At 42.7% G+C, this 23,594-nt stretch overlaps 3 protein-coding genes across 4 annotated transcripts; 2 read left to right on the top strand and 1 right to left on the bottom strand.

The window, feature by feature from the left end:
• Positions 1-265: 265 nt before the first annotated feature.
• Positions 266-4,655, bottom strand: MRPL32 (mitochondrial ribosomal protein L32). Its single transcript, XM_010969555.3, has 3 exons — positions 4,484-4,655; positions 2,804-2,982; positions 266-710 (listed from the first exon to the last, which is right to left on the bottom strand). Exons 1-3 carry the CDS (start codon positions 4,611-4,613, stop codon positions 456-458), a joined length of 564 nt encoding a protein of 187 aa, XP_010967857.1. The 5' UTR covers positions 4,614-4,655; the 3' UTR covers positions 266-455.
• A 115-nt stretch (positions 4,656-4,770) lies between these two features.
• PSMA2 (proteasome 20S subunit alpha 2) lies at positions 4,771-14,732 on the top strand. The gene is made up of 8 exons (XM_010969556.3): positions 4,771-4,884; positions 8,522-8,598; positions 9,329-9,461; positions 10,884-11,006; positions 11,748-11,829; positions 13,147-13,220; positions 14,318-14,375; positions 14,464-14,732. The coding sequence occupies exons 1-8, from the start codon at positions 4,844-4,846 to the stop codon at positions 14,578-14,580; spliced, it is 705 nt and encodes a 234-aa protein (XP_010967858.1). The 5' UTR covers positions 4,771-4,843; the 3' UTR covers positions 14,581-14,732.
• A 4,579-nt stretch (positions 14,733-19,311) lies between these two features.
• C7H7orf25 (chromosome 7 C7orf25 homolog) lies at positions 19,312-22,101 on the top strand. 2 transcript variants are annotated; one of them, XM_074367701.1, is made up of 2 exons: positions 19,312-19,460; positions 20,454-22,101. In XM_074367701.1, the coding sequence occupies exon 2, from the start codon at positions 20,475-20,477 to the stop codon at positions 21,744-21,746; it is 1,272 nt and encodes a 423-aa protein (XP_074223802.1). In that variant the 5' UTR covers positions 19,312-19,460; positions 20,454-20,474; the 3' UTR covers positions 21,747-22,101. The 2 variants fall into 2 exon arrangements, with proteins under 2 accessions (XP_074223802.1, XP_074223801.1); XM_074367700.1 differs by having other exon boundaries at positions 19,348-19,541.
• The last annotated feature ends 1,493 nt before the right edge of the window (positions 22,102-23,594 follow it).

Genomic DNA, 23,594 nt, shown 5'->3' with positions numbered 1-23,594 from the left:
AGCTACCGTGCCAAAAACAATACCAAATACAATACCCAGAATTTAACTAATAGCCCATTTCCAGGGGCTACTTAAGCAAAAGCATTTGCCTAAGTATCGTTGTGTAGAAGAACCACCGGCCAACAGACAAAACCAGAGCCCCAATGCGTACTTCTGGCTGTGAATTTTAAATTATTTGTTTCATTTTCCTGTCCTGGAAATTTTACGTTTACTAAAACTTGATAGTTTAATGCAAACAGACACATAAATCCACTGAGCCTCTGCGTAATCGAACATTTTCAGATTTTACTCTTGATACATTCTTCATAGTACCCATAAAAAAACTGCTTATAGAGAATGTTTTAAATTATAGTGGTGATTTAAAAAGCACACAAGCAACATGAAAACAAAGAATCTTCCTCGTTTCCAGGGGAAATGTCTTATGTGAGGCTATCCTCTCGAAAACACCTCTGGTGTCAGTTCTGGGTGAACCAGGAGGGCCGCTTCCGCTCCCGCTCGATGATCCTCTTGCCCTGATCCTGCCGGGACGGCGTCTCCCCGGAGTACAGAACCACCGTCTCCACCGCAGGAGCCTTGAGAGGGCCCCCCTCTTGCCTCCCTATCTGTCGCCTGATTTCTGCTGTCTCCTTGCACACCTTCGCATAGCAGTAGCCACAAAGGACGTGTTTCTGTTTCAGGTGACCACATTCGGGGCAAACGTCTATGTTGTTCTTAAAAACAAACAAGCGAACAAAGACATTTTAATAAGAGGCAACATAATGCACAAATACTCACTGATGGGGGTGAGGCTTCTATTCAAACTTTCTGGGAATGTTCATGCCGCACAAGGTCACAGACCACTGGGATCAACCTCGTTTTAACATGGGAACTGAGGACAAACGACGCTGATACGAATTATTAGAAAAATCGGGACCAAGACTCTGCCGACTTTGAACCTGGTACATTTTTACTTAATAGTATGTGAGACGGCACGCCACTCCCCCATCTTCAGAAACTAAACCTCTGATAAGGACTCCATCAGCAAGGCTGGGGTGACCCATATAACCAGTATCTTAAATAAGAGACCAAGAGAAAGGGCACTTTTTCTTTCAAGCTCTCCTGGGAAAAAACAAGGTGATAAACACGCTACTCATTAGCTTTCCCTGATTATCACTGTGTAATTCAAATTCCTGTAGGAAGTGTAAGCTGGTATACAGTATCATTTTTCTTTTTATCAATGAGCACTGGTTTACTCCTTAATGTAAAAGTCTTGATGTGTTACAACTTGAGGGTATTTTTCTGAGTTACTGTATGTCTAGCCAACTTTAATAAGACAATTATAAACTCTGAAGAAGTCCTTTCATCATCTTCTAAAGGTAGATTTGAAATAAGAGAAATAGTAAACAGGAGTAAACAGTCAACTTTAAACACGTCCTCAGGTGAATATACAAATATTTGTAAGGCAGATCACAAAAAGAATCTCATTATCTGAGAGAAACAAAGAACCTTGTAAATTACTTGCCTCCCCAACCCCTCATTTTACTCTGATACGTGGAAAACTGGTCTGCACGTTCAACTCGAGGTTGGCCGTGGCATCGAAAGATGCCCACAGTCAGCTGATACCTTTAACACAGCGCTCAGCATAACGTACTGTACGTCGCAGAAAACAATTCAATGAAGAAAATGAACGTGCAGGATAAAAGCTATTCTTTCCCCTCTGAATAAAGAAAATCAGGGAAATCCTGTAATAGAATCATGTAATTATTCCTAAAATCTGCAGTTCTCTCAACCGAACTGTACGAATTATTCTTGTCTCAGTTAATGAAGTATTTTTCAGTTCCACGTTTTAAGTCTAGGTCCGACTGTGACTGGGTAATACTTTGAGTCTTAAGCTTTGCTGGGTTTGGTTTAACCCTGACTGTGGAGGCTTATGAAAGTCAATTCTTTGCTCTGGAGGTCCATTTGCACTGCCCTGTTGCTGGGGAGGCCATGAAATACATAGCAACTCAAAGCATGGCTGTTAAAGCCACAAATTAACAGATCAAAGGTAAGAAACACTACTTTTTGTTACTCAATCAATGAATAAAGTGTACCCATGGGGGAGAAGGATCACTGAGGTCTGGAATTATCTGAGGATGGGAACATATACACAAAAAAAAAAAGCTTCAAGAATGTGAGTTCAAGAATTAGACGGCCAGGGCTCAGCTCCTGCCTCTGCCACCTGTTTGTGACCACAGGCAAATTCTCTCCACCTCAGTTTCTTCCTCCCAAAACTGAGCAAAACAATATTTACTCTGGAGGGCTGCTGTGGGGATGAGATAATTCATAAAGCACTTAGCTACATCAGAGGCACTTCACAATTAGCTATTTTTACTACTTATCTAAGGACTTTCCTTCACAGTATTTTGGTGGACACAGTAAAGAACAGAATAAATCTGTAAGGGAAAACCTCAATATCCAAGAGATCTACTGCTTCTGACTTTAATTTTAGGCTCTGTCGTAGTTAAAATGTTTATTCATATATGGTTCAAAATCACACAGCTCAGGACTGGCACAGCTCCCAGTAGAAAAGTCACGTGGACTCTTCACAACCCAGTCTGCTCTCCAGACTCTAAAACTCCTTCCCTGACTGTGTTCCTAATATTTAGGCTACAGGACAGTAGACACACATACATACATGAGAATACTGTATTTAATTTAGGCCAGAGGAAAGTAGACACATAAGATCTGAAAATAACTTACCCGCAGGCTATATGAACATACCAAGAGAACACGCAGTGGCGGACGTTGAGAAAAAGCACACCCACAAAAATGATCACATTACCTTAACTTTAATAAGCTTCTGCGGGTTTCGTCTCCTACACTGGTTAACTTCAATGCTGCGTCTGTTTTTGGGAGCTGCCATCCAAAAGACACTATCCGAAAGGCTGGAAATCTTACTGCCATTGGCATCACCTCCTGATTCTGTAAGTGTAGCTGGACTTTGGACCGCTAATGCTGGCCCTACCAAATAAAACATGGAGATACAGAATTGGTTCCTAGCTAGTAAATGACTATTTACAGGTACCAGTCCCCTTAATGGTCTACAGTGATATACCAACAGGCACATATATATATAATTTAAAATACTACCCTCAGTAGACATTTAACAGGCAACCTCAGTAGCTCCAAAATTATACTAAAGCTCATACATAAAGTAATTTTAAAAAACACAAAATTTTTTCTTAGAGGCCTCTGCTTAAAAAAAAAAATCAGTGAAATTCTACCAAGATGTTCTCATCTTATAATACTGAACTCACGGGTTCACTAGTAAACATGAATAAATGTCTGACAGACATCTAACTTAAAACAATCAAGGCAAAAAACAAAACAAAACAAAACAAAACAAAACAAAACAAAAAACCCACACTCAAATATGCACATTCCACTTGAGGGCGCAGATTTACGTTTACAACTAAATCCAAGCTTGAGATTTCCAAAAGCCATTTCCCGCTGGCACGGAGATAACTGTTGATTGGTCCTTCTTATTATAATCAAACTGAGTTAGATCCTCTGTCATATAACCTGGTAGATCCATCACTTGGTCCTTCGAAATATTTAATCTTGATTCCTCTCAGTTCTTTAAGGAAAAGAGCTAGCTCATTACACTTTGTAGGATATTAATTTACTTATGTGACCACCAACGTTTCCCTTTTGTTTTTTCTGAACTGTTTATAAACTCAAATAGATTCCTTTACTTTTTTCTTGCTGTTTTTCCTCAGACTTGCAATACCTCTTTTGATTGTAGGAACTCTTAAAAATATACAAGGTGTCTAACACTTAACAACTGGCATTCCTTTTCAGTATATCTAAAAGAATTGCTAAGCATAGCCCAGGGGTTAATAGCACAGGATCTGGACGGCCTGTGTGACCTTGGGTCCTTTCGGAGCCTACTTTTTCAGTTGAGAAGGGGAGACACCTAATGGGATTGTGGCGGCGATTATCTCAGAAGCCTATGTAGGCTTCGACATACAGTGGGCTCTTTGTTCGTTCAGTCGGCCTGGGCATGATCATTATCATGTTCGGGATACCTCCGAAATCGAGTAGAATGTAAATGTCAAAGCCATGACAGTTTTAACACCCAGGATGCTTTCATTTAAATTTAGTTTTCGGGGGAAACAAGATCAACATTCAACTGCACAGAGGACAAATTGCTTTAGGGGGTGGGACGACTGGAAAGAAAAGAGAAGCGGATCTGGATCGTGGTGTCGCTTGAGGCTAAGCGATGCGCTTGGGTTACATTCTGTAAACGAATGGGACAATTGGAGGGCTTTTCTTTTTTCGCAGGAGACTGGGGGGCAGAGACAGCTGTCTCTTCTTGTTCCTAAGTAAGTGTCCCGGACGACGGCCCCCACGCGCGGCGGAAGATCAGACCGCGGGAGCAGGGCGGCGTAAGAGCGGTGTCCACCACGCGGCCTGGGGCCCCTCACCCAACCCCTTCTCCACGGAGACCTCCTTTACGTACCCCATGGAGAACGGGGAAGGCCTGGCCGGCTCAGCTGAAGTTTCCGCTGCAGTTGCTCCCAAAAGTTCCGGAGTAGTCCCCGGGCTGCGGGCCGCGGCGAAACCACCAAGACCAGCATGAAGGCCGCCATGTTGCTCGCCCTAAGGCCGCGCCCACCGGGTCGCCCCTACCTCGAGCATGCGCACAAACGCAAAGTCGGGGGCTAGCCGGGCACGGAACTACAACTCCCAGCATGCCCCAGGAGCGTCTCTGCCTCTCCTCCAATCAGAGAGCGAGAAAGAAAGGCTCGGGGAGGGGAAATGAAACGACTCAGGCCGCAGTGCGCGTGTGTGCGGATGTGCGTTGGGTCTCCGGGTAAAGATGGCGGAGCGTGGTTACAGCTTTTCGCTGACTACATTCAGGTACGGAAGGGGCCCCTGAGGTCCTCCGTTTAGCCGAGTTTGTAGGAGCTCAGCTGACCCGGTCTTTTACATCCTGGTCTCTGGCTTGGTGCCTCCGGGGGGCCCAATAGGGAATGAGGCTGGAAGTGCGACTTTGCAAAGTCATTTGCAGGGCCCTCCCGCGGCCTGGGGAGCAGTGGTGCCGGGGGTCATGGGAACGCGATTTGGGGGATCCAGGGCGACCTTGGAGCTGTGGGAGGATGAGGCCCTCACGCAGGGACTTGCTTTCGCTTTGGGGGCTAGAGAAGAAGGCAGCTTTGCATTATCTGTCTCCGGGTGTCCCGTTCAGAACTCAGGATTTCCTTCCTGACCCAAGTAGGCCTGACTGGGGAGCCTCTGGGGCTCGGAATCTCGGTCAGATCTCTGGGGTCCCTTTTTTTTCTCGGAAAGCTCCAACTTTACAGTTTGCATTTGGTCTTGGAATGTTTTTCGAAACCTCTTCCCGCTTTCGGTTTTCTCGATGGCCCTATTAGAAGCTGAAGGACTGAAAATGAAAGCGCTGATCTTTCTATCCCTTAGTGATTGTGGGCGCCAAACTCTTAGGCTACATTTGTGTTTCGGCTGTTACTTTGGAAGGAGGCTATGTTGACTTAAAATAAAAAAAGATTGTAGGATTTGAACTACTTTAGAACTAGGATGTAAGTACATTTTTCAAGAAAACCATCACCAAAAGACTTAAGAAATTAACCGGGGAAGGATTCAATTTGACCTTTTTCCTACGGATCAGTAATACCCCATTTAATTGCAGTGTGTTTCCTCGCTGCTAAAGGCGGGCGGGATCCAACTTGTTGAGTACTTTCTGTGTGGGTACAGCTTACTCCATCTCTTTCTACTACCATGTGTGATAAATGTTGTCTCAGCATCTTACACATGCGCAAACCACAGCTCAGACAAATGAAATAACTTGTGCATGATCGTAAACGAGTAGCTGAGTTAACATTCAAACTGGCTGCTTCCTGAGGACAAAATTAATACACTTTCCATTACCATATGATGACTTCTTAAATATGAAAATGTGTTCCTTACTCTTGGCAGTTTGCCATAATAAGTAAAATAAATTTTTCCTCTTTGAGTGAAATTAATTTCATTCCTTAATTAAAGATCTCGTCGTATACAATGATAGAAAACAATTTTTGCCCCGTAGTCACTGTTCCTATTGGTGAAGAAAGCAAACCTGGCCCTTTATCTTTAAGAAAGTGTAATCCTAGTGGAGGTGGAACATAAAACAACTAATTATTATCAGAGGCTGACTCTTTATAATAAATTCCTAGTAAACTACACTTATTTTTAACATGATGGCACAGTTCTGTTTTAGATTAAAAGCATTTGTTTCTAGCCTGTTGTAATCAGAATTAAACTATTAATGGTGGAAGTGACAAGAGACAATACTATAGGACGAGAAAGTGTTCTTGAGGATTACATTTATTGGGGATACTGACAGTAAGTGGGTAAACCAATTGATGCCTGCTGATGCATTCTGAAGAAGATTTTTCTCTTACTTGGGAATTTTTATAAAGAGGGGGCAAAAGAAGGAACGTAACTTTAGATTGGGTAGTCCAGTAAAGTCCAGTGCTTAGGGGTGCTTTGGGGGGCTGGAAGTTGAAAGGGAGCCAACTGAAGATTGAGGGGTAGAGAGAGTTGGAGACAGGGAGGAGCGTTGTATGAAAGTGGTGAAGTTGGGAGAGACCTTAAACTCTTAGAGGAATTGATCTAAGGCCAATGTGTTAGAGTGTAATGAGCAAGGGAGTTAGGAAGGAGCTTCTATTATAAGTGAACGGAGATGTTATTATGGGATTTAAGGGGAGGGGGTGACATGGTACAAAGGTAACTCTGGGCTGGGGTGTGGAAGTAAGAGTAGAAAGGGGAAAACTAGTTAGAAGGCTATTTTGGTTATTGCTGGTAGAAATGCTGATACTTTGGAATTGGGTCATGGCAGAATTGAATACAAAGATTGGTGATTAGTTCAGTGGGCTCACAGGTCAGTGAGCTCTCTCACAGAAAGGTGCAATGATAAAAAATGTACACGTGATTATGGCTGCAGAGGAATGGGTAACTTTAAGTTAACCTGAGGCTTTAAAATATCCCACAGAGGCATTTGAACTAGGTATTGAAGAATGATTGAAAACTGGGTGGACCCAGAAAGTCATGCATGATAAGACTGTTGAAATAGTGACCATTAAAGAAAAACAAGTACAGCCTAATTTTTAAAATTTAAATGCTTATTGATGTTACTCTACTCAAGTCAGTTAATTTTGTCATTTAACAGTCTTTAGATTGCTGCCCCTAGGCTCGTGCCTTCAATAGGTCTAGATGTGTGTCTGTCTGTCAGCCAAACGTTTGTGGTCTCCTGGTCCTAGGTTATGTGTTGGAATGCTGACCGCACAGAGCTTACACTTTGTAAATACTGTAAAAATAATTCAAGTATGATGAGTCTTACCTTAGCCAAAGAGGAAGCACAGGACACTGTAGGCTTGAGTGTGTGGGATTCAGTTAATCTGGGTGGTCAGGGCAGCTTCCCTGAGGATGTGACATTTCTGCTAAGGATTGGAGGGTGATCAGGAAAGCGTTGACCAGACAGTAGTGAAATGCGTTGCAGACCGAGGGTTGTGCTTGTCGAATGGGTTTTTGAATTCTGAGAGTAGTTGTGTGTCTGGAGCAAGGGGAATGGTGGGAGTTGAGACTTCAGTGACAAAGAGAGTGTCTTACAATTTCATGAAGATAAAACAGATGACCTTCTGAAACTCAAGATTATGTTTTCAATAGTAGCCTGGAGATACGGACCTAGTCGTGTGTCCCTTTGGACAAATGACTTTCATTCAAGGACTTTTCTCTATAAGAATAGAAAGGTTGGAGATGTTTGTGGTGATTGCTCTAACTCAACAAATAGATTGAAATAAACTATAACCTAAAAAGCCAGTTTGGGCCTAGCATTTGGCTGCTAAACTCATGGAACCAGGTTTGTTGAGTATAACCAGCTCATGGCTTCTAGAAATAGTTTTACATTATACAGAAAATACTTTGTTGTGACTTATATCTAGGTCTTATGTCTTAGGCCATGACTACTTTATAAAATGTTTAACTCCACCCATATGGAATATATACCATTATTTGATATTTAATAGACACACACATGTTCTTAATAACATTACTGTTTGGTGTTTACTTACTGCTAATTTTGTGGCAGGCAGAAAAGGCATCACTTCATTTAATCTTCACATCAACCTTTGAAGTGGGGAATTACTGCACTACTGTTACCCCCATTTTACAGATGAGAAAACTGAGACCCAGAGAGGTTAAGTAACTTACCCAAAGTCACAAGGCTAGCAAGTGGGGGAAGGCAGCAGGAATGATGCTGCTTTAAGTGGCAAACAAGAAAGATCAACCAAAGGAAAGTGATTAGTGTTTCACTATGAGTGTGTTCAAAGCACCCAGTGAACTTCGTTTCTGTACAACTTCATGATAAATTTTCAGAGCCCAGCTATTCCTTGGTGCTTGATTTAGTGGTTTTGGCCTATGTATCTGCCCTTTCTCAGAGGTGTTCCTATAATAAATATTTGAGAATGTGTGGATTTAGCAAGTACCTTTGTTTCTTTTTAAGCCCGTCTGGCAAACTCGTCCAGATCGAATATGCTTTGGCTGCGGTAGCTGGAGGAGCCCCTTCAGTGGGAATTAAAGGTAATTAGTTGCTTCATTCATTTCAGATTCCTGGTTTTAGCTGTCCTAATGTTCTTTGGGGATTAATTAGTAAGTAATGTAAAAAGAAATAGCTGTGGCAGCATAATTTCTAACAGTTCTTTTTGTTCTTTTACAGTATTTTGAAGTTTAAAGAATCTAAGTCAGTAAGCCAAAAAAAACGATTAATTTTTTTGCAAATAAACATAACACCTTTATCTTTGAGTTGCGATAACCCACCAATAGTCTTTCCTGTCCAGAGAACTGAGTATTCTTTTGTTTTTCCACTGATTATAGATCTCACTATTCTCTGGCAGTTTTTCTTTTTTCTGCAACTTAGAAAAGGTTAATTATAAAACTTACAGATACCTGATTCAAAATGTATCATTGATTTTTAAACTTTAAATTATAAGAACAGTAGGCCAAGTAGGCAGAATTCCATTGTTTTAAAGTACATGGATTCTCAGGCGTCCTAGAAAACTTTAAGAGAAGTTATGTAATACCTTTAGCTGAGGGATTTCTTAGTGCGTTCAGATGACCAGCAGGGAAAGTTGATTTACTGTTTCTTGGGTGATTTTAATATAGACGTCCAGAAGAAAAGGTTTTATAAATAAGAAACAAAGGAGTTTGGCTGAAATGCTTCCATAATTAGAAAACTGTTGAAGCAGAGTCTTTCAATGATTCAACATTTAGGTGTTTTTAAAAAACATATATTTTTAACTTTATTTATAAGCTGCAAATGGTGTGGTCTTGGCAACTGAGAAGAAACAGAAATCCATCCTGTATGATGAGCGAAGCGTCCACAAGGTGGAGCCGATCACCAAGCACATAGGTCTGGTGTACAGCGGCATGGGCCCGGACTACAGGTACCCTGTCCTGTCTGTTCTTTTTCTCACCATCTCATGGATTGCTTGTAATCTGTCCTTTGAGCAGAAAAACCCGGGGAATGTTTTCCCTTGAACCTCTCAAACTTCCCGTTTTTCTTAGTTTACCAACAGCAGCATCACTGGCAGCTGCAGTTGGTTTGCTAACGTGAGACAGACTGAGGGCCACTTGAAGGAGGACTCAGTGCCACTCAGCTGTAAAGGAGGAGATGGATAGGGTCTTATTCCTCCCATCTCTGTCCAGTGGTTTTCCCTTCTCTACCTTCGAAGGGCTCCGCCTCAAGGGCTTTGCTGTTCTCTAACGTGTTTTAAAAACAATCAGAGCAATGCATGTTGGAATGAACTGTATTTTGAAAAAGTTGTCAGACAGCAAAAGAAAGGGCACCATCCAGGGTTAACCTCATTTTATTTATTTATGTTTGTAGCAAAGAGACAAAATTCTGGAAAGGCCACTGAATCCCGTCAGGATCTGGATGCTCATGTCACCCCTCCTTTTCTGTTTCACAGGAAGAGAGAGTAATCCTGTTACATCGGGGTGCCAGCAAGTTGAAAGAGATTGACAGCTTTCTGTGTTTGTCATTTAACAAGCAAAAGGAATATTATTACTTCATTCTTAATTTTGTGGAACAAGAGAGGTAGAGCCAAGATTTCACTCTCATGAGTCAGAAAAAATAGCGGTGTCCCTGGAATGTGATCAGGATTCACTCCAGTGGGTCCTGTTACCCCTGGACAGAAGGGAGACTGCAATGGATGCGTCCACTGACAGAATAAACTGAGAGACACGGCATGTGTGTTGTTCAGAGGGAAGTGTGGATAGTTCAGATCAGTAGTACATGAGCAGGTCACGGTAAATCCTGTTCGTCTTACTGATGTTTCCTGCTGTTCCGTAATCTCCAAAGGGTACTCTTTGAAGTCCAGTCTATGGAAAAGATATGAGGCAGAGTGAGAAAAATATGCTTGAATTTGTGTGTGTGTTCACACGTGTGCCTATTAATATGTTGCCTGGTGTGAGATGTTGAAAAGATGAAGTGACTGCCCTTGGGATAAGGGGGGACAGACACAATCTTGAAGCCATGGTGAGAGATAAAGCTCTCGTGTGTACATCTGTCACTGCTGAGCTGTTTGGTACCCTTAGTCCACAATTTCCTTCCTTTTACCTCGTTCTTGTCCATCTCCTATGGTTTAGCTCCTCGGCGGTGCTCTGATATTTGCTTGGAAATTAACTAGAATCAGATGTAAGAACAAGACTGGCTTTGAGCCGAGTTCAGCTTCTACAAAAGAGATGCATGTCAGACTTGTGCGACAGATACATGCTTATGGAAGGAGAGTGATTCTTTAGATAGTAGAGTGTCTTAATTTTAATTAAATCCTTTTTTTTTTTTTTTTTTTTTTTTTTTTTGCCAGAGTCCTTGTGCACAGAGCACGAAAACTGGCCCAACAGTACTATCTCGTTTACCAAGAACCCATTCCCACAGCTCAGCTGGTACAGAGAGTAGCTTCTGTGATGCAAGAATACACCCAGTCAGGGTGAGTTGGTTTTAGTACTTGAAATGTGTCATGAATTAGAAAAAAAAAAATCATTTTATAAGAGTAGATGTATTATTAAAAAAAAAAAGAGAGGACTTAATATTCCTGTATTTCCTTAAGAAAATCACTATGACGAATGTTTCTGATCTTACCTGAATCTGGAATATTTTCTTAAAGAGAAAATGGGAATGTTTTCTTGCGGTTCATGTAACAGCAGAAAGCAGCTTCTGGATGAAGTCCTCTTGCCAGGGTTGGAAACATTTCTTCATGGGCAGTCACTGCTGCTTCCAAATTTCTTTCTAACCAGAAGTGACTGTAAGCACATGATGGAAGCAGTAACTCTTCGGCATCCATATTCAGCTTAATTTCAGTGTTTCTGAGTTTGGATGTGAACGTGGATGGTGTGGTGCAAAGGCAGTTGCTGATACATAAAACCAATGGAAAAGCTGCATTTGTTGAAATCTGTCGTATTTGTTGGGAAACAAAGCGTTACCCCACACTTAACCCCAATATTTGTGTCAGTCCCTTTCCGAAAATGATCCCTTATTCCTTGGTACCATAAAGAAAATTCATTTTAAATTGGTTTGTTTCGAAACATGTTCAGTACTTTTTAATGAACTTAGAAGTTTAATTCGGTTCGCCTGTTAATTTGCTTGACTTGAGACTATTAATAAATTTCTTACCTTTGGTTGACTTTAACATCATGAAGATGCCAAGTAATTTTCATTTTTCTTTCTTCAGTGGTGTTCGTCCGTTTGGAGTTTCTCTACTTATCTGTGGTTGGAATGAGGGACGACCGTATTTATTCCAGTCAGATCCATCTGTAAGTTTCCCTAGATGCATCTGAGGGATTTGTTCAAGTGCTCCTTGAATATCTAATAAAAATGGAAGCCATAAATAGTTTTAAAATTAGCAGTATTTTATTTTTGTCTGTTTTGTTTTGTTTTTGTTTTTCATTTGGGCTTTAGAAGTAGGACATATTCATTTGTACATTTAATCTTGGGACTGACTTGAGTGTGACTCTTCCTGGACAAACATCGATATTACTGCCTTGAAACCAGTGTTTTGCAAAATGGGTGAGTTGTCTGCTGTATAGCAGCAGACTGGTGTCCGAGTTAGCAGGTGTCTGCAGAGGATACCACTACTCCACGTAGTGGAGTCATACGTGTTTGTCATACATACAGTCACACACGTTTGCTGTGAGGAGACCCGGAAGAAAAAAAATCATCAACTAGGAACTGATCTTTCGTAATTGATGGGTCATTAGATAATGGCACATTCACTAAATTCAAATCTTAATGATCAAACTTTGTAATCTAAAAAGGCCAAAGAGAAATATTTTGTTTGTTATTTAAATCAGAAAAATTAAGAATTTGGGGAACTTTGACTGTGTCTGTTACCCCATATCTGAGCTTCTGAAGCTGAGTGACACGTCCTCTTCCCTTCCTTTCCCGTGGGTAGTGAGCCACCGTGACTGGCGTCCAGTTTGCATCTTGGGTCCTTTTTTCTCCTGTTATATCTGAAAGGCAGTTATTTGTCGTAAAATATGTTTCTTTTATTTGTGTCTATGCATTTTGTCAGCGAATGAGGTCATGTTATATATGATAGTTGCTGCTGCTTTGGTTTAACATTAGATTACCAAATATCAACACTTTTGAAAATTTTTAATGCAAAACTGTCTTTTTAATTTAGTCACCAATGATGGGGAAGGGTGGTACCATTTTTCAGATCTATGTGACAGATTTTTAGAGCCGTTCAATCCTAGTAAGCTACAGTATTACTTTTGATTATTTGCTTTATGTTAACCTCCGTTTCTATTTTTTATGTAAATTTTGTATAATACATTGCACATATTTAAAGTGTACAATTTGAGGAGTTTTAATGTCTATAAATACCTGAGAAAACCATCACCACAATCAGGATTCTGAACTCCATAGCCTCTAAAAGGTTCTTCATGCCTCTTTCTTATTTGTTCCACGAACCTTTTAACATATTTTGTGACATATTCCATTGCATTCCAATAAATGTGCCGTGACCTTTGAAATTAGAAGCAAATTATAGAGCTAAGAAATAAATGGAAGTGTCATATATAATTAGATTAACTCAAAATGCGTTTTTTTCCTCTTCCATTCCTGATTAGGGAGCTTACTTTGCCTGGAAAGCCACAGCAATGGGAAAGAACTATGTGAATGGGAAGACATTCCTGGAGAAAAGGTAGGCTCATAAAACTAGATGCATTAGCAAACTTGCTTTACGGCCTTCTGCTCTCTTTAAATAATACCATGAATCTAAACAAAATTGTAGTATTACTGGGTATTCAAGCCTAGTTACTGATGGAACGAACAAAACCCTTTCTCAACCCTGGCTCCCCAGCCTTCATTATACTAAGTAGCAATATTATTCATTTCTTAAGAACTTCTCTTTGTACATCCTCACATTCTCATGGTCATTTCCTAAATGTTGTTTTTATTTATTTATTTTTTTGACTTCATCTTTCCTACCATCTCAAAAAAAGAGACCATTGGATTTGGAGTAAAAAAATTGGGAGGAAAAATTTTGAATGATTGAAGTGGTAAACAGTTTACACTATGATAATTACACACACACACACAAAATGAAGATAAAGATGTGATATATGTGCTTGATAAAAAGTGCATTGTTGGGTAAAAACGTGTCCCCGCCGGGCACGACTGACTGCTCTCGCTCACTGCCAGCTGTGTTCTGGACTCGGCATTATTGTAGTTCACCGGAAAAGGTCCTGCGTTTTGAATGGGAAAACTTTGTGATTGATTTTAACTAACAAGTGAACCTTCTCAGTACGTTTTCACATAATGTTAAGGTTACTAAAAATCTTAGACCTGGGGTTTCCCGGTAAACTTAAATAATCTTAGGATCTTAAAGCACTGTCCTTTCCCTTTGACATGTTATCAGTGAGTCTTCCAAACATTATAAGAACAAACAAAAGAAATTTTAGCAAAGGTCTGAGTTCTCTGCCTTACTTTTAGAAAAGATAATAATGCCACCATACTCCAATTATATTAAAATATTTATACGTCACATAAGTTCATGTTAGGGTTACACTCTTCATGATGCTGGGAATGTGCACCAAATAATTGTCACTTTCTTATTTGGGGACAGCTTGCTCAGTGAGGGGACTAAAAGAATTAATCTGAAACTTAACGTTTTTAAGAGTATTTTAGATTTTTAAAAAATCTTATGCTGTTGCTATTACTGTGTTTACAAGTCATAAATAATGTTAATGCTGTAAATCATTGTTTTGTTTGTTTTTTTAAAAAAACCCTCTTTTTTAGATATAATGAAGATCTGGAACTTGAAGATGCCATTCATACAGCCATATTAACCCTGAAGGTCAGTTCACTATCTAACAATTGGATTTGTAATGATTTTATAATTAACTGCTGGGAAAATTGACCTTTTCCCCTACCCTCTCCATTAGGAAAGCTTTGAAGGGCAAATGACAGAAGATAACATAGAAGTTGGCATCTGCAATGAAGCCGGATTTAGGAGGCTCACTCCCACTGAAGTTAAGGACTACTTGGCTGCCATCGCATAATAATGAAGTGACTGAAAAACCCGGAATTTCAGATAATCTCAACTTAAACATGTTTAAAGTATGTTTTTTTTTGCATACTTATTTCTACATGGTTGAATGGACTGATGTTTTTAAAATGAGACTTATAAATCATAATAAACTGTTCAATTCAACTTCCAGCTTTTTTAGGGGTTAGTAAAATCTTAGCATAGTTATCTCCTGCTTTTTATCAACAGTTGATTTCTGGGAACTACATTGCAAAGCAGAACGGTGAAACCACTCTTTGGTCTTCATGCAACTTTGGTTAAGTCAAATCTTGTGACCTCTTCACTATCAGATGTTGTCTGTGCTTCAGTAAAGCAAAAGGCGGATTTTGGTAAACATCACTGCTTTTAGAGCTGGGAGAATCTGCAGACTTTCAAGGATTCTGAGACAAGGCAGGAAGCATAGATGTGTTTCAGGCACTCTTAGGTGTGGAGCAGTGAAACCCCGTGAGATTGCACTGGAGCTGCCAAGAGTCTAAGCCAAATAGTCTCCTATAGGAGATACTATGTAAATAAATAAAAATGGTGTGCTAGTTCCTGTTGGTTTTTCCATCACAAGTAGGTAAATGCATCTAAAAAGAGCCCCCTAGAGTCTACTAGATCTTTTTAACTCCAGAATGAACACAAGTGCTGGAAATAAAATACTAATACATAAATGTCAAAATGACGGCTTAAGTCTCTCCCTCATTCATGTATCTCAGTGTAATCAGAACCTTTACTGCAAATTAAGGCTCATATAAGCAAGCAAATAATGGGGTATCAACTCTATTTTTATTATATATGAAGGCATGCTGCTTTGTTTTTTTTTTTTTTTTTTAAGGCATAGTAGGGTAAGAGAAATCATGTCGTCAGTCTTGCTCACAGAACGTAGAGCGTATGAACATTGCTATTCTTACCAAAGAAGACACAGGAGGCATTCCTGATATTTAAACGTAGCTCAAAAGATTTTGATTAAGACTTAGCCAGCTTTAGGGGGAAAGAGCCTTATCTTGGAGCATTTTTGTCGGGATTCCCAGGTCTGCCCACCATCCCTGTAACAACCCTATCGTTATAGTGGCAGAAGCATTATTACGAGAGATGGGAGTGGCCAACTTGACCTCTTCTTTCAAGATGCTTGTCTCTAGGGCCTCATTTATCATAACCATCTCTCCTTATGGGCTCTTGGTATGTTGTGAATCCAGCACCTAGAAACAGAACTTAGAGATAAAAGGAATGGTTTCCGGAGTGAGGTCTCGGCTCCCCCACTGAACTGGCTGAGTGACTGCACAGGGTCACTATCTCAGGGGGCTTTCTAGGGCCTAAATCTGATAATGCAAGGGAAAGGCCTGGCAAGGTGAAAGGTCAGGTGCTCCGTAAGCTTTAGCTCCTTTGAATTTGCTGAGACCCTCTCTAATGTCAATATCTGGAAACCAGAGGAATGCCCAAAGTCTACAAAATCAGAGGGAAGAGTAAAGGCATTTATATTTAGGACAGCAGGAAGGCACGTGAGGGTTCTTAACTGGGTACTAATGGAATAGGTCCCACAGAATAAAAGGAAAAATTAGCCAAAGCAGTTCTGTATCCAGAGTCTGTTCTCTGCCTCTTCCCTCATTAAATGCAAAACCCCGTTCATTTGAAGCTGCCCAGAACACTTCTCCCTTTGTGCTCAGTTTGTTCTTTTCATTGACCTTAAGATTAAGCTGTTCCCCTTTGTCCCAGTTCTTGGGAAACTCAAGTTTTGGATCTAGCACCCCGTTGGCTGCATCCCAAAACATTCCCAAACTCCTGTCTTTTCTTGCCTGTGGATTCTAGCTTCTTTCCAATGCTCCTAATGTACATTCCCCTCTCCATTTTAGGTTTAATGTTTTTTGTATATTCTCTTAAAAACTTTCCCCACACTTGTTCTTTCTCCTCTGGTTCCTCACTGGACCAGGAATTTAAGTTTGCAAAACAGTTACTAGCAGTGAAGCACGGAAATGTTTAAAATTCACCAAGGTTGGGGCAAGAAGGAGTTGAAAAGGAAGGAGGAATAAGGAAGAAAAGTTAATGTTGATCTTTGTAATTACGGGTGCTGACTCACTGGGCACTGATCGGGTGACACAGGCGGTCAGAGGAGTTCTCATCTGTTGCTCAGTTACGTTCATGGACCCAAACCGCCAGCTCTGTTGTTAACGTCATCTCTCCATCAGGTGTCTCCTGGCTAACACAGGCCATCCCTGAGGCCCTGTTGTAAAGAAACACAAACTGACAATCAGTAAATTGCCCAAGAACGTGTAAGAGTCGGTAACTCGCTTGGTTTAGAATTCTAATTTCCTAAAACCCAGTCTGGTAGTTTTGTGTTAACGTCGCATTGCCTCACACAGTCACTTCAGTTCAGACGAATCCCTTGACTTGACCCGGCCCTCACGGACCTTATAGAACCAGCAATACCTGGCTGCCAAAGCATGAGCCTGTTTTAAAAGATAATTCTAACCTTTCATCAAAGGCCTTGTCCCCGAGTTTCATCACTCCCTTCTTTTTTAGGCATTCCATCAGGTGCTCACCCCTTGTATTTCAGATCGTAGGCTTACAGAGTTATCTCTGGATTCCTGAAGGTTAGCCATCATGGAGACATTTTATTCAGCAAGATGAGAATTTAGAACTATTAACACCACCCTCAATTTCCGTCTGCTTCAGTTTAATTAGATCACAGTGTTCAGTTTAAAAGGTTTTCACTACGTGTATGTAAGTATACTATGATTACGTTTCCTGAATAATTTTCCCGGAGACGATCTTGGCTCATTTTTTTGTTTGCTTTGTTTTCTCTGTAGTTGTCAACTAATTCTTGCCAGTTCCCCCGCAACAGGACTGTAAAACCCTCTGCACGTTGTTGTTCTCATGGTCACACAGCAGGTCATCTGCCAGTTCTCACCCAACTCTTGCTGATGAGAAGCCTAATGCTGTTGCAAATGGGGTGTCCAGTCCTTTATTTTTACCTTTTCTCCCCTCTGCAGCTCTTAGGATCTTTTCTTTCACCTGCAGCGTTCTGAAATCTCACAATGACGTACCTTTTTGTGGGTTTCTTACTAATGTTCGTTGTACTGAGCACTCAGTAGGCCCTTGACTGTAGAAATTGAGATCTTAACAGTTTCTAGCATAACTGTGAGAAATTTCCTCTTCATTGTCTTTTTGTTTCTAAAACTATTAATTGCATAGCATACTGGACCCTTTTGTTTCTGCTACATTTTTCACCTGTCTCTTTATTCTACTTTCTAGTAGATTTTACCCACTCTCCCTACTTTTCTATTGATGTTTTAAGATTTGGGATATCATTTTTAATTTTGAAGAACTCTTTCCTATCCTCCGTTCTCTCTCCTTAAAAAAATCCTTTGATTCATGGCTGAAATATCTCTTATCGGAGGATGCTAAAGATATCTATAAAACGAAACAAAAAACAAAAAATTTTGTTCCGCCTTGTTTCCTTCAGATTCCAAACAGAAAAATGTTTGGAAGTGCTGTGTTTGTGAGTGACTCCCAGACCTACTCACTGGGGGACACTGAATATTAGCGTCTAGAAATCACTTCTCTGTGGTCTTTTCAAGTGCTGTGTTTCTGCGGAGAAAAACAAGGGTTTGGAGGAGAGGTGGTGAAGGGTGGGGCAGGATTGCCACCCGTGAGAGTTTTGTGAGGGTGAGGACTTGAGTGTTTATTCCTTATACAACTTGTAAGCAGTGTCCATCTTCAGTCCTGCGTCACTGCTCGCCTCCCTTCCAGGCATCTGTAGTTCCAAAGCCTTTCTGGGGTTCTGCTGTGTGAATCATTGATGCTACTCGATCTGCAGAGAGGCTTCGTGGGTTCAAATTACCTCTCTCTGGTGGACTTACCTTTAAAATAAGTCTTTTAGGTTAAGAGGATTGAATAAATTAGTACGTGAAAAGCACTTAGAATAATGCCTGACATATAGTAAGGAATGAGTAAGTGTTATTGCTCTTTGTTTTCCAAAAACGTATTGGCGTATCTCATGTGCAGTCAACCTCTTGTTCTTTTTAGTTCTGTGAGTTTATTCCTTTTTCATTAGTCATTTAAGTAAAGTTTAGCAAAGGAGTGGGCATACATAGGATTAATATTAAATTAAAGTACTCTTTGATTTTTAAAATTAGCCTTTTGGGTGACTCTGGACACTATACTAGGCTAACAAATTCCCCAGCCTTTCCGGAGAGGCAGCACATCTCTGTACCACCACGCTCTAGGGCGAGCCCGTGATGGTGCAGTGGCAAGTGCTTTGACTTGGGGTCAGAAGTCCCAGTACCAGCACTCACAGAGCTGTGTAACCTCTGACAAGCCTCTCCAGCCTGTTTTCTCTTCCGTTAAAATGATCCAGAATTTTCCTAGGACTACCACCATCGCCTGGCACTCCCGCAGAGGTTTGAGCTTGATAGCAAAACGGTGTACTTGGCCCAGGCAGGCGAGTGGGGGCGCAACCGGGAGGTTTTCTCCGCCAAAACGCACCGACGCCCGCCCCAGGCAAAGTCCGACCGTGATTAGGCGCTAGGGCGCGTTTCCAACGGCCCGGCGCCCTGGGGATCCAGCGGTGGCGCCCCGCTGGCAGAGGCGGGGCCCCGCGAGCTCCGCCCCCGCCCCGCCCCGCCCCTTTCCCGCGCCCCCCGGCTCGCCCTGGGGCGGGGCGGGGCGGGGCGGGGCTGGGAGAAGCCGGGCGCCCTCAACAAGCATGGCCGCCGGCCTGGCGTCAGCCCCGCTCGGGCGGTCGCGCTGCCGCCTGGGAACCGCTGGCGCGGCGTCACCCGGCGCCGGGCCACGTGACGCGGGAGGCGCCCGAGGCGGCGGGGCGCGCGCAGGCAGAGCCGCGGCGGAGGCCGGAGTCGGGTGGGGGGCTGCCCGGTGAGCTTTCCGGGCCGGGCCCGGCCTTGCGCGCACGTGGCCGCCCGCTCCTGCTCGCGCTCGCGGTCCTGGGCGCTGCCGGTGAGGAGCCGCGGAGGGGGCGCGGGAGGAGGGAGCGGGCCGCCGCTTCCCAGGTCGGGAGGGGCCGGGCCGGCCGGGCGGGGAGGGTGGCGGGCGCCGGCCCTCCGAGCGCCCTCCGCCCGCGCCTCTACCCCGCTGCCGGCCGCGGGGCTGCCCGAGCCCGAGCCGGCCTGGCGGGGCCGGCGGTGCAGGGGGGCCGGGCAGCGCCCGCCGCCCGCCCGGGAGGCCCCGCCGACCTCCAGGCCGCCGGGGGCTGCACCCGTGGACTTCATCGCCGGGCTTTTCTCCCGGCGTGGGAGCGGGCGCCAAGTTGGTGGGCTCCTTCGGTCTTTTCGAAATATTCGGGGTTGACGTCAAACGCAGGAACGAGGCAGTCTTGATTTCTTGTCTTGTGTGCCTTGTGCCCCTGGGAAATCACAAGGCAGCTGTTTGAAGGAGACGCCTGAAAGGTTTGGAATGTTCAATTTAAGAGAGAGATGCTCTTGCTTTGGGCAGTTAGTTAACCAGCTAGTTTGTGTGGGTATTTTTATTTTCGTCATTTCATCTTGATTTTCTGAGGCTTCTACTAAAATTTCTCTCCAACCAAACAGTAAGGCTTCTGATACAGGACTTTCTTACGTAGCAGATTGCCAAAGCCCCGCATTTTATCCTAACCCGGAATATGTTGGGGCCCCATGACCTTCAGGCTGAAGAAACGAAGGTCTAAAGTGTGTCAGAATCCAGCATACATAAGGAGGAGTTCAGAAGTATAGCTGTCATCCATTCCTTAGCTCTGAGAGGAAGGAGTCACTCCAGAATCCCAGGTTCATAGACGATCCCGGAATCCCAGCCTCCATAATCTTTGTTGTTAGATTGAAGTTTTAAAATCCTGAGTGAAGAACTGATTACCATTGATTGCTCTTGTTTTCCTAGGAAAGGAATAATGCTGTCAGCATGTCTGCACACTCCATGCTCTGTGAGCGAATTGCCATAGCCAAGGAACTGATCAAGAGAGCAGAATCACTTTCTAGATCAAGAAAAGGTGGCATCGAAGGCGGGGCGAAGCTGTGCAGCAAACTGAAGGCAGAATTAAAATTCTTACAGAAAGTAGAAGCTGGGAAAGTCGCTATTAAGGAGTCCCACTTACAGAGCACTAACCTAACACACCTAAGAGCCATCGTGGAATCGGCAGAAAACCTGGAGGAAGTTGTCAGCGTTCTCCATGTCTTTGGTTACACAGACAGCTTGGGAGAAAAGCAGACCCTTGTGGTCGATGTTGTTGCAAACGGTGGTCACACTTGGGTGAAAGCCATCGGCCGAAAGGCTGAAGCTCTGCATAACATCTGGCTGGGCAGGGGTCAGTATGGTGACAAGAGCGTCATTGAGCAGGCAGAAGACTTCCTCCAGGCCAGCCACCAGCAGCCAGTGCAGTATAGCAACCCTCACATCATCTTTGCGTTTTACAACAGTGTCTCCAGCCCCGTGGCAGAGAAGCTGCGAGAAATGGGCATATCCGTGAGAGGGGACATCGTGGCGGTGAACTCTCTGTTAGATCACCCTGAAGAACTCCAGCCCAGTGACAGTGAGTCCGACGATGACGAGGGCCCCGAACTCCTGCAGGTGACCAGAGTCGACCGGGAAAACATCCTAGCCAGCGTTGCGTTTCCCACGGAGATCAAGGTCGACGTGTGCAAGAGAGTGAATCTGGACATTACGACTCTAATTACGTACGTCTCTGCCCTCAGCTACGGAGGCTGCCACTTTATCTTCAAAGAAAAAGTGCTCACGGAACAAGCAGAGCAAGAGAGGAGAGAGCAGGTTCTCCCGCAGCTGGAGGCATTTATGAAGGACAAGGAGTTGTTTGCTTGTGAATCCGCCGTCAAGGATTTCCAGTCTATTCTAGATACTTTAGGAGGACCTGGGGAGAGAGAGAGGGCCACGATGCTAATTAAGCGAATTAATGTGGTCCCCGACCAGCCTTCTGAGCGTGCCTTGAGACTAGTGGCCAGTTCAAAAATCAATAGCCGCTCGTTAACGATCTTTGGCACAGGAGACACCTTAAAAGCCATCACGATGACTGCCAATAGTGGGTTTGTCAGAGCGGCCAACAACCAGGGTGTTAAGTTTAGCGTGTTCATCCATCAGCCCCGAGCACTTACTGAGAGCAAAGAGGCTCTCGCCACCCCCTTACCAAAAGACTGCACAGCTGACAAGGAACACGCATGATATCCTTTATGTATTGTCATGGAAATAAGTTATTTATACCAAAGGCTGGGGCTTCCCATCTTAATTGGGGAAAAACAAAAAGTCTAGAGTAAAAATAACACTTAGAACTCTTAAACCAGTAAAGTTGATCATCTACAAAATACATAACAGAAATGAGAAAAAGCAAAGGTGGTAGACTTGTTTATCGGACTGTCTACACTTGGCGATTAAGAACAGAAATACATCTGTCTAAAGCTTTTAGCTGTTTCCCAATACTTGTGTTTGATTTCATTAGGGCAACAGCCCAGCTAATGGTAATCGCATTTCTTGGACTCTGGTGATTTTGCATCTTGCATTAAATATCTGGAGAAAACTCTGAAGCTTGTCTTTCATTCTGTTGGTCTATCAATTGATATGGGTTGAGGCTGGGCGCTAATAGGTTATCATTAAGTTTTGATTCCATCATCATGGCCATTATTAATGAAAAGCTTATTTGATTGCTGTGTGTCACATGCAGCCTGGTAGGTATGTTTACAAAGCGTACATTAGAGAAAAAAAGAAAGTGAATCTGATCATGGGAGCCCCGGGAATCTGTAGATACTCCGTTTTGAAAAGACAGCAGTCACACTACCACAAACCTAAAACATTAAAGGTTAAATACTGATTTGAATATATTGAAAAATAAAAATAATTCAGATTTTACTTTTAAGGATAAACAACCCTCACACTGCCAGTATTCGGATTGCAAATACTATTTTTCCTGTTCATTTTGCAAGTGACAAGAAACAGCCATGTTACCTCATTACGTCTGTCCTGTGAAATCGTAGCAGGGAGGTTCCATGCCTGTTGCATGAGACCCTTGTAATTAGAAAGGAATTTATATGTCCATATTGTGCTGTTGTGCTTAATTTGCATCGAAGACAAATTCGCAGAATAGAGAATGTGTTCTCTGCATTGAAAAGATTGGGAATTGAGTCTTAAGGCTTAAGGATTGTGCAAAGCGTAGGAGTCAGTATTAGGACCTGATTTTGTGAACCCACACACTGACTTTTCTACTTGTGCCAGCCCCTATTTTATGAGTAAGGAAACTTCAATTTCCAGCCATGATGTTAGTTGAGAAGGTGAGTTTGATTACTGGGACCCATAAACACTGAAATGAAATGTGAAATTCAGCATATGGGGTGTTTCTCTTGCAAGGGATTCTATTACTAACTCAGCACGTTTCCTAGGGGAAAAGGCTGTGATCGGGGTTCCAATTTCGAGGTGTAGACTTAGCTTCACTGCAACGGAAAACGTCTAGTGTTAGAAATTTGGCTTCAGCCTTCTCAAGCACCCATTAAGGAACTAAAGTGCTCGGTTCTATGAAGTATCGAGGATTATTGTAACAGTTATTTGTACAAAAGATGAGTAATTGCTCTTTAAGGATTTCTTAGTCTGAAATGGAGGTACACAATTGAAATATAATGTACTAATTTTTTTCTAAAAGAATTATGTTCAAAGTACTGTGGGAACAGCATAAGGGAGTGATTCTTGCTGTGGGGTCAGGAAGTCACAGAGGAGGTGACACTTGAGGGGTTTGGGCATGAGGTTTTACAAAATGTGCACGGGACGTGGGGTTGGGAAGGGACAGACTGAAGATGTAAAACCGGAGGTGAAGCTAGAAAAATGAGTCAAGTTCAGTGAAGACTTGGACGATAGAGAGAGCCATTGGTAATTTTTCAGAAAGGATGGCTCATGATCAGATCTCTTAGGAAAACAAGAACATGTCGTGTAGAGGAAGAATTTAAGGGAGGGAAGATGGGACTGTAAGGATGGCCCGGACTAGAACATCATGGTGAACCATGGTCATGGCCATATCTGCATTCGTTC

Source organism: Camelus bactrianus, chromosome 7 (assembly GCF_048773025.1).
Source record: "Camelus bactrianus isolate YW-2024 breed Bactrian camel chromosome 7, ASM4877302v1, whole genome shotgun sequence".
NCBI lineage: Eukaryota > Metazoa > Chordata > Mammalia > Artiodactyla > Camelidae > Camelus > Camelus bactrianus.
This window is presented reverse-complemented; position numbering and strand designations above follow the sequence as displayed.

Bases quoted from the DNA above. Each gene is read 5' to 3' on its own strand.
- C7H7orf25 (XM_074367701.1), top strand. From the start codon at position 20,475: ATGTCTGCACACTCCATGCTCTGTGAGCGAATTGCCATAGCCAAGGAA.
- MRPL32 (XM_010969555.3), bottom strand. From the start codon at position 4,613: ATGGCGGCCTTCATGCTGGTCTTGGTGGTTTCGCCGCGGCCCGCAGCC. The intron at 2,983-4,483 runs GTACGTAAAGGA...TTTATTTGGTAG, and splicing joins CCTTCCCCGTTCTCCATGGG to GGCCAGCATTAGCGGTCCAA. The intron at 711-2,803 runs GTAATGTGATCA...TTTGTTTTTAAG, and splicing joins AGAAGCTTATTAAAGTTAAG to AACAACATAGACGTTTGCCC.
- PSMA2 (XM_010969556.3), top strand. From the start codon at position 4,844: ATGGCGGAGCGTGGTTACAGCTTTTCGCTGACTACATTCAG. The intron at 9,462-10,883 runs GTACCCTGTCCT...TTTTTTTGCCAG, and splicing joins GGCATGGGCCCGGACTACAG to AGTCCTTGTGCACAGAGCAC. The intron at 11,830-13,146 runs GTAAGTTTCCCT...ATTCCTGATTAG, and splicing joins TATTCCAGTCAGATCCATCT to GGAGCTTACTTTGCCTGGAA.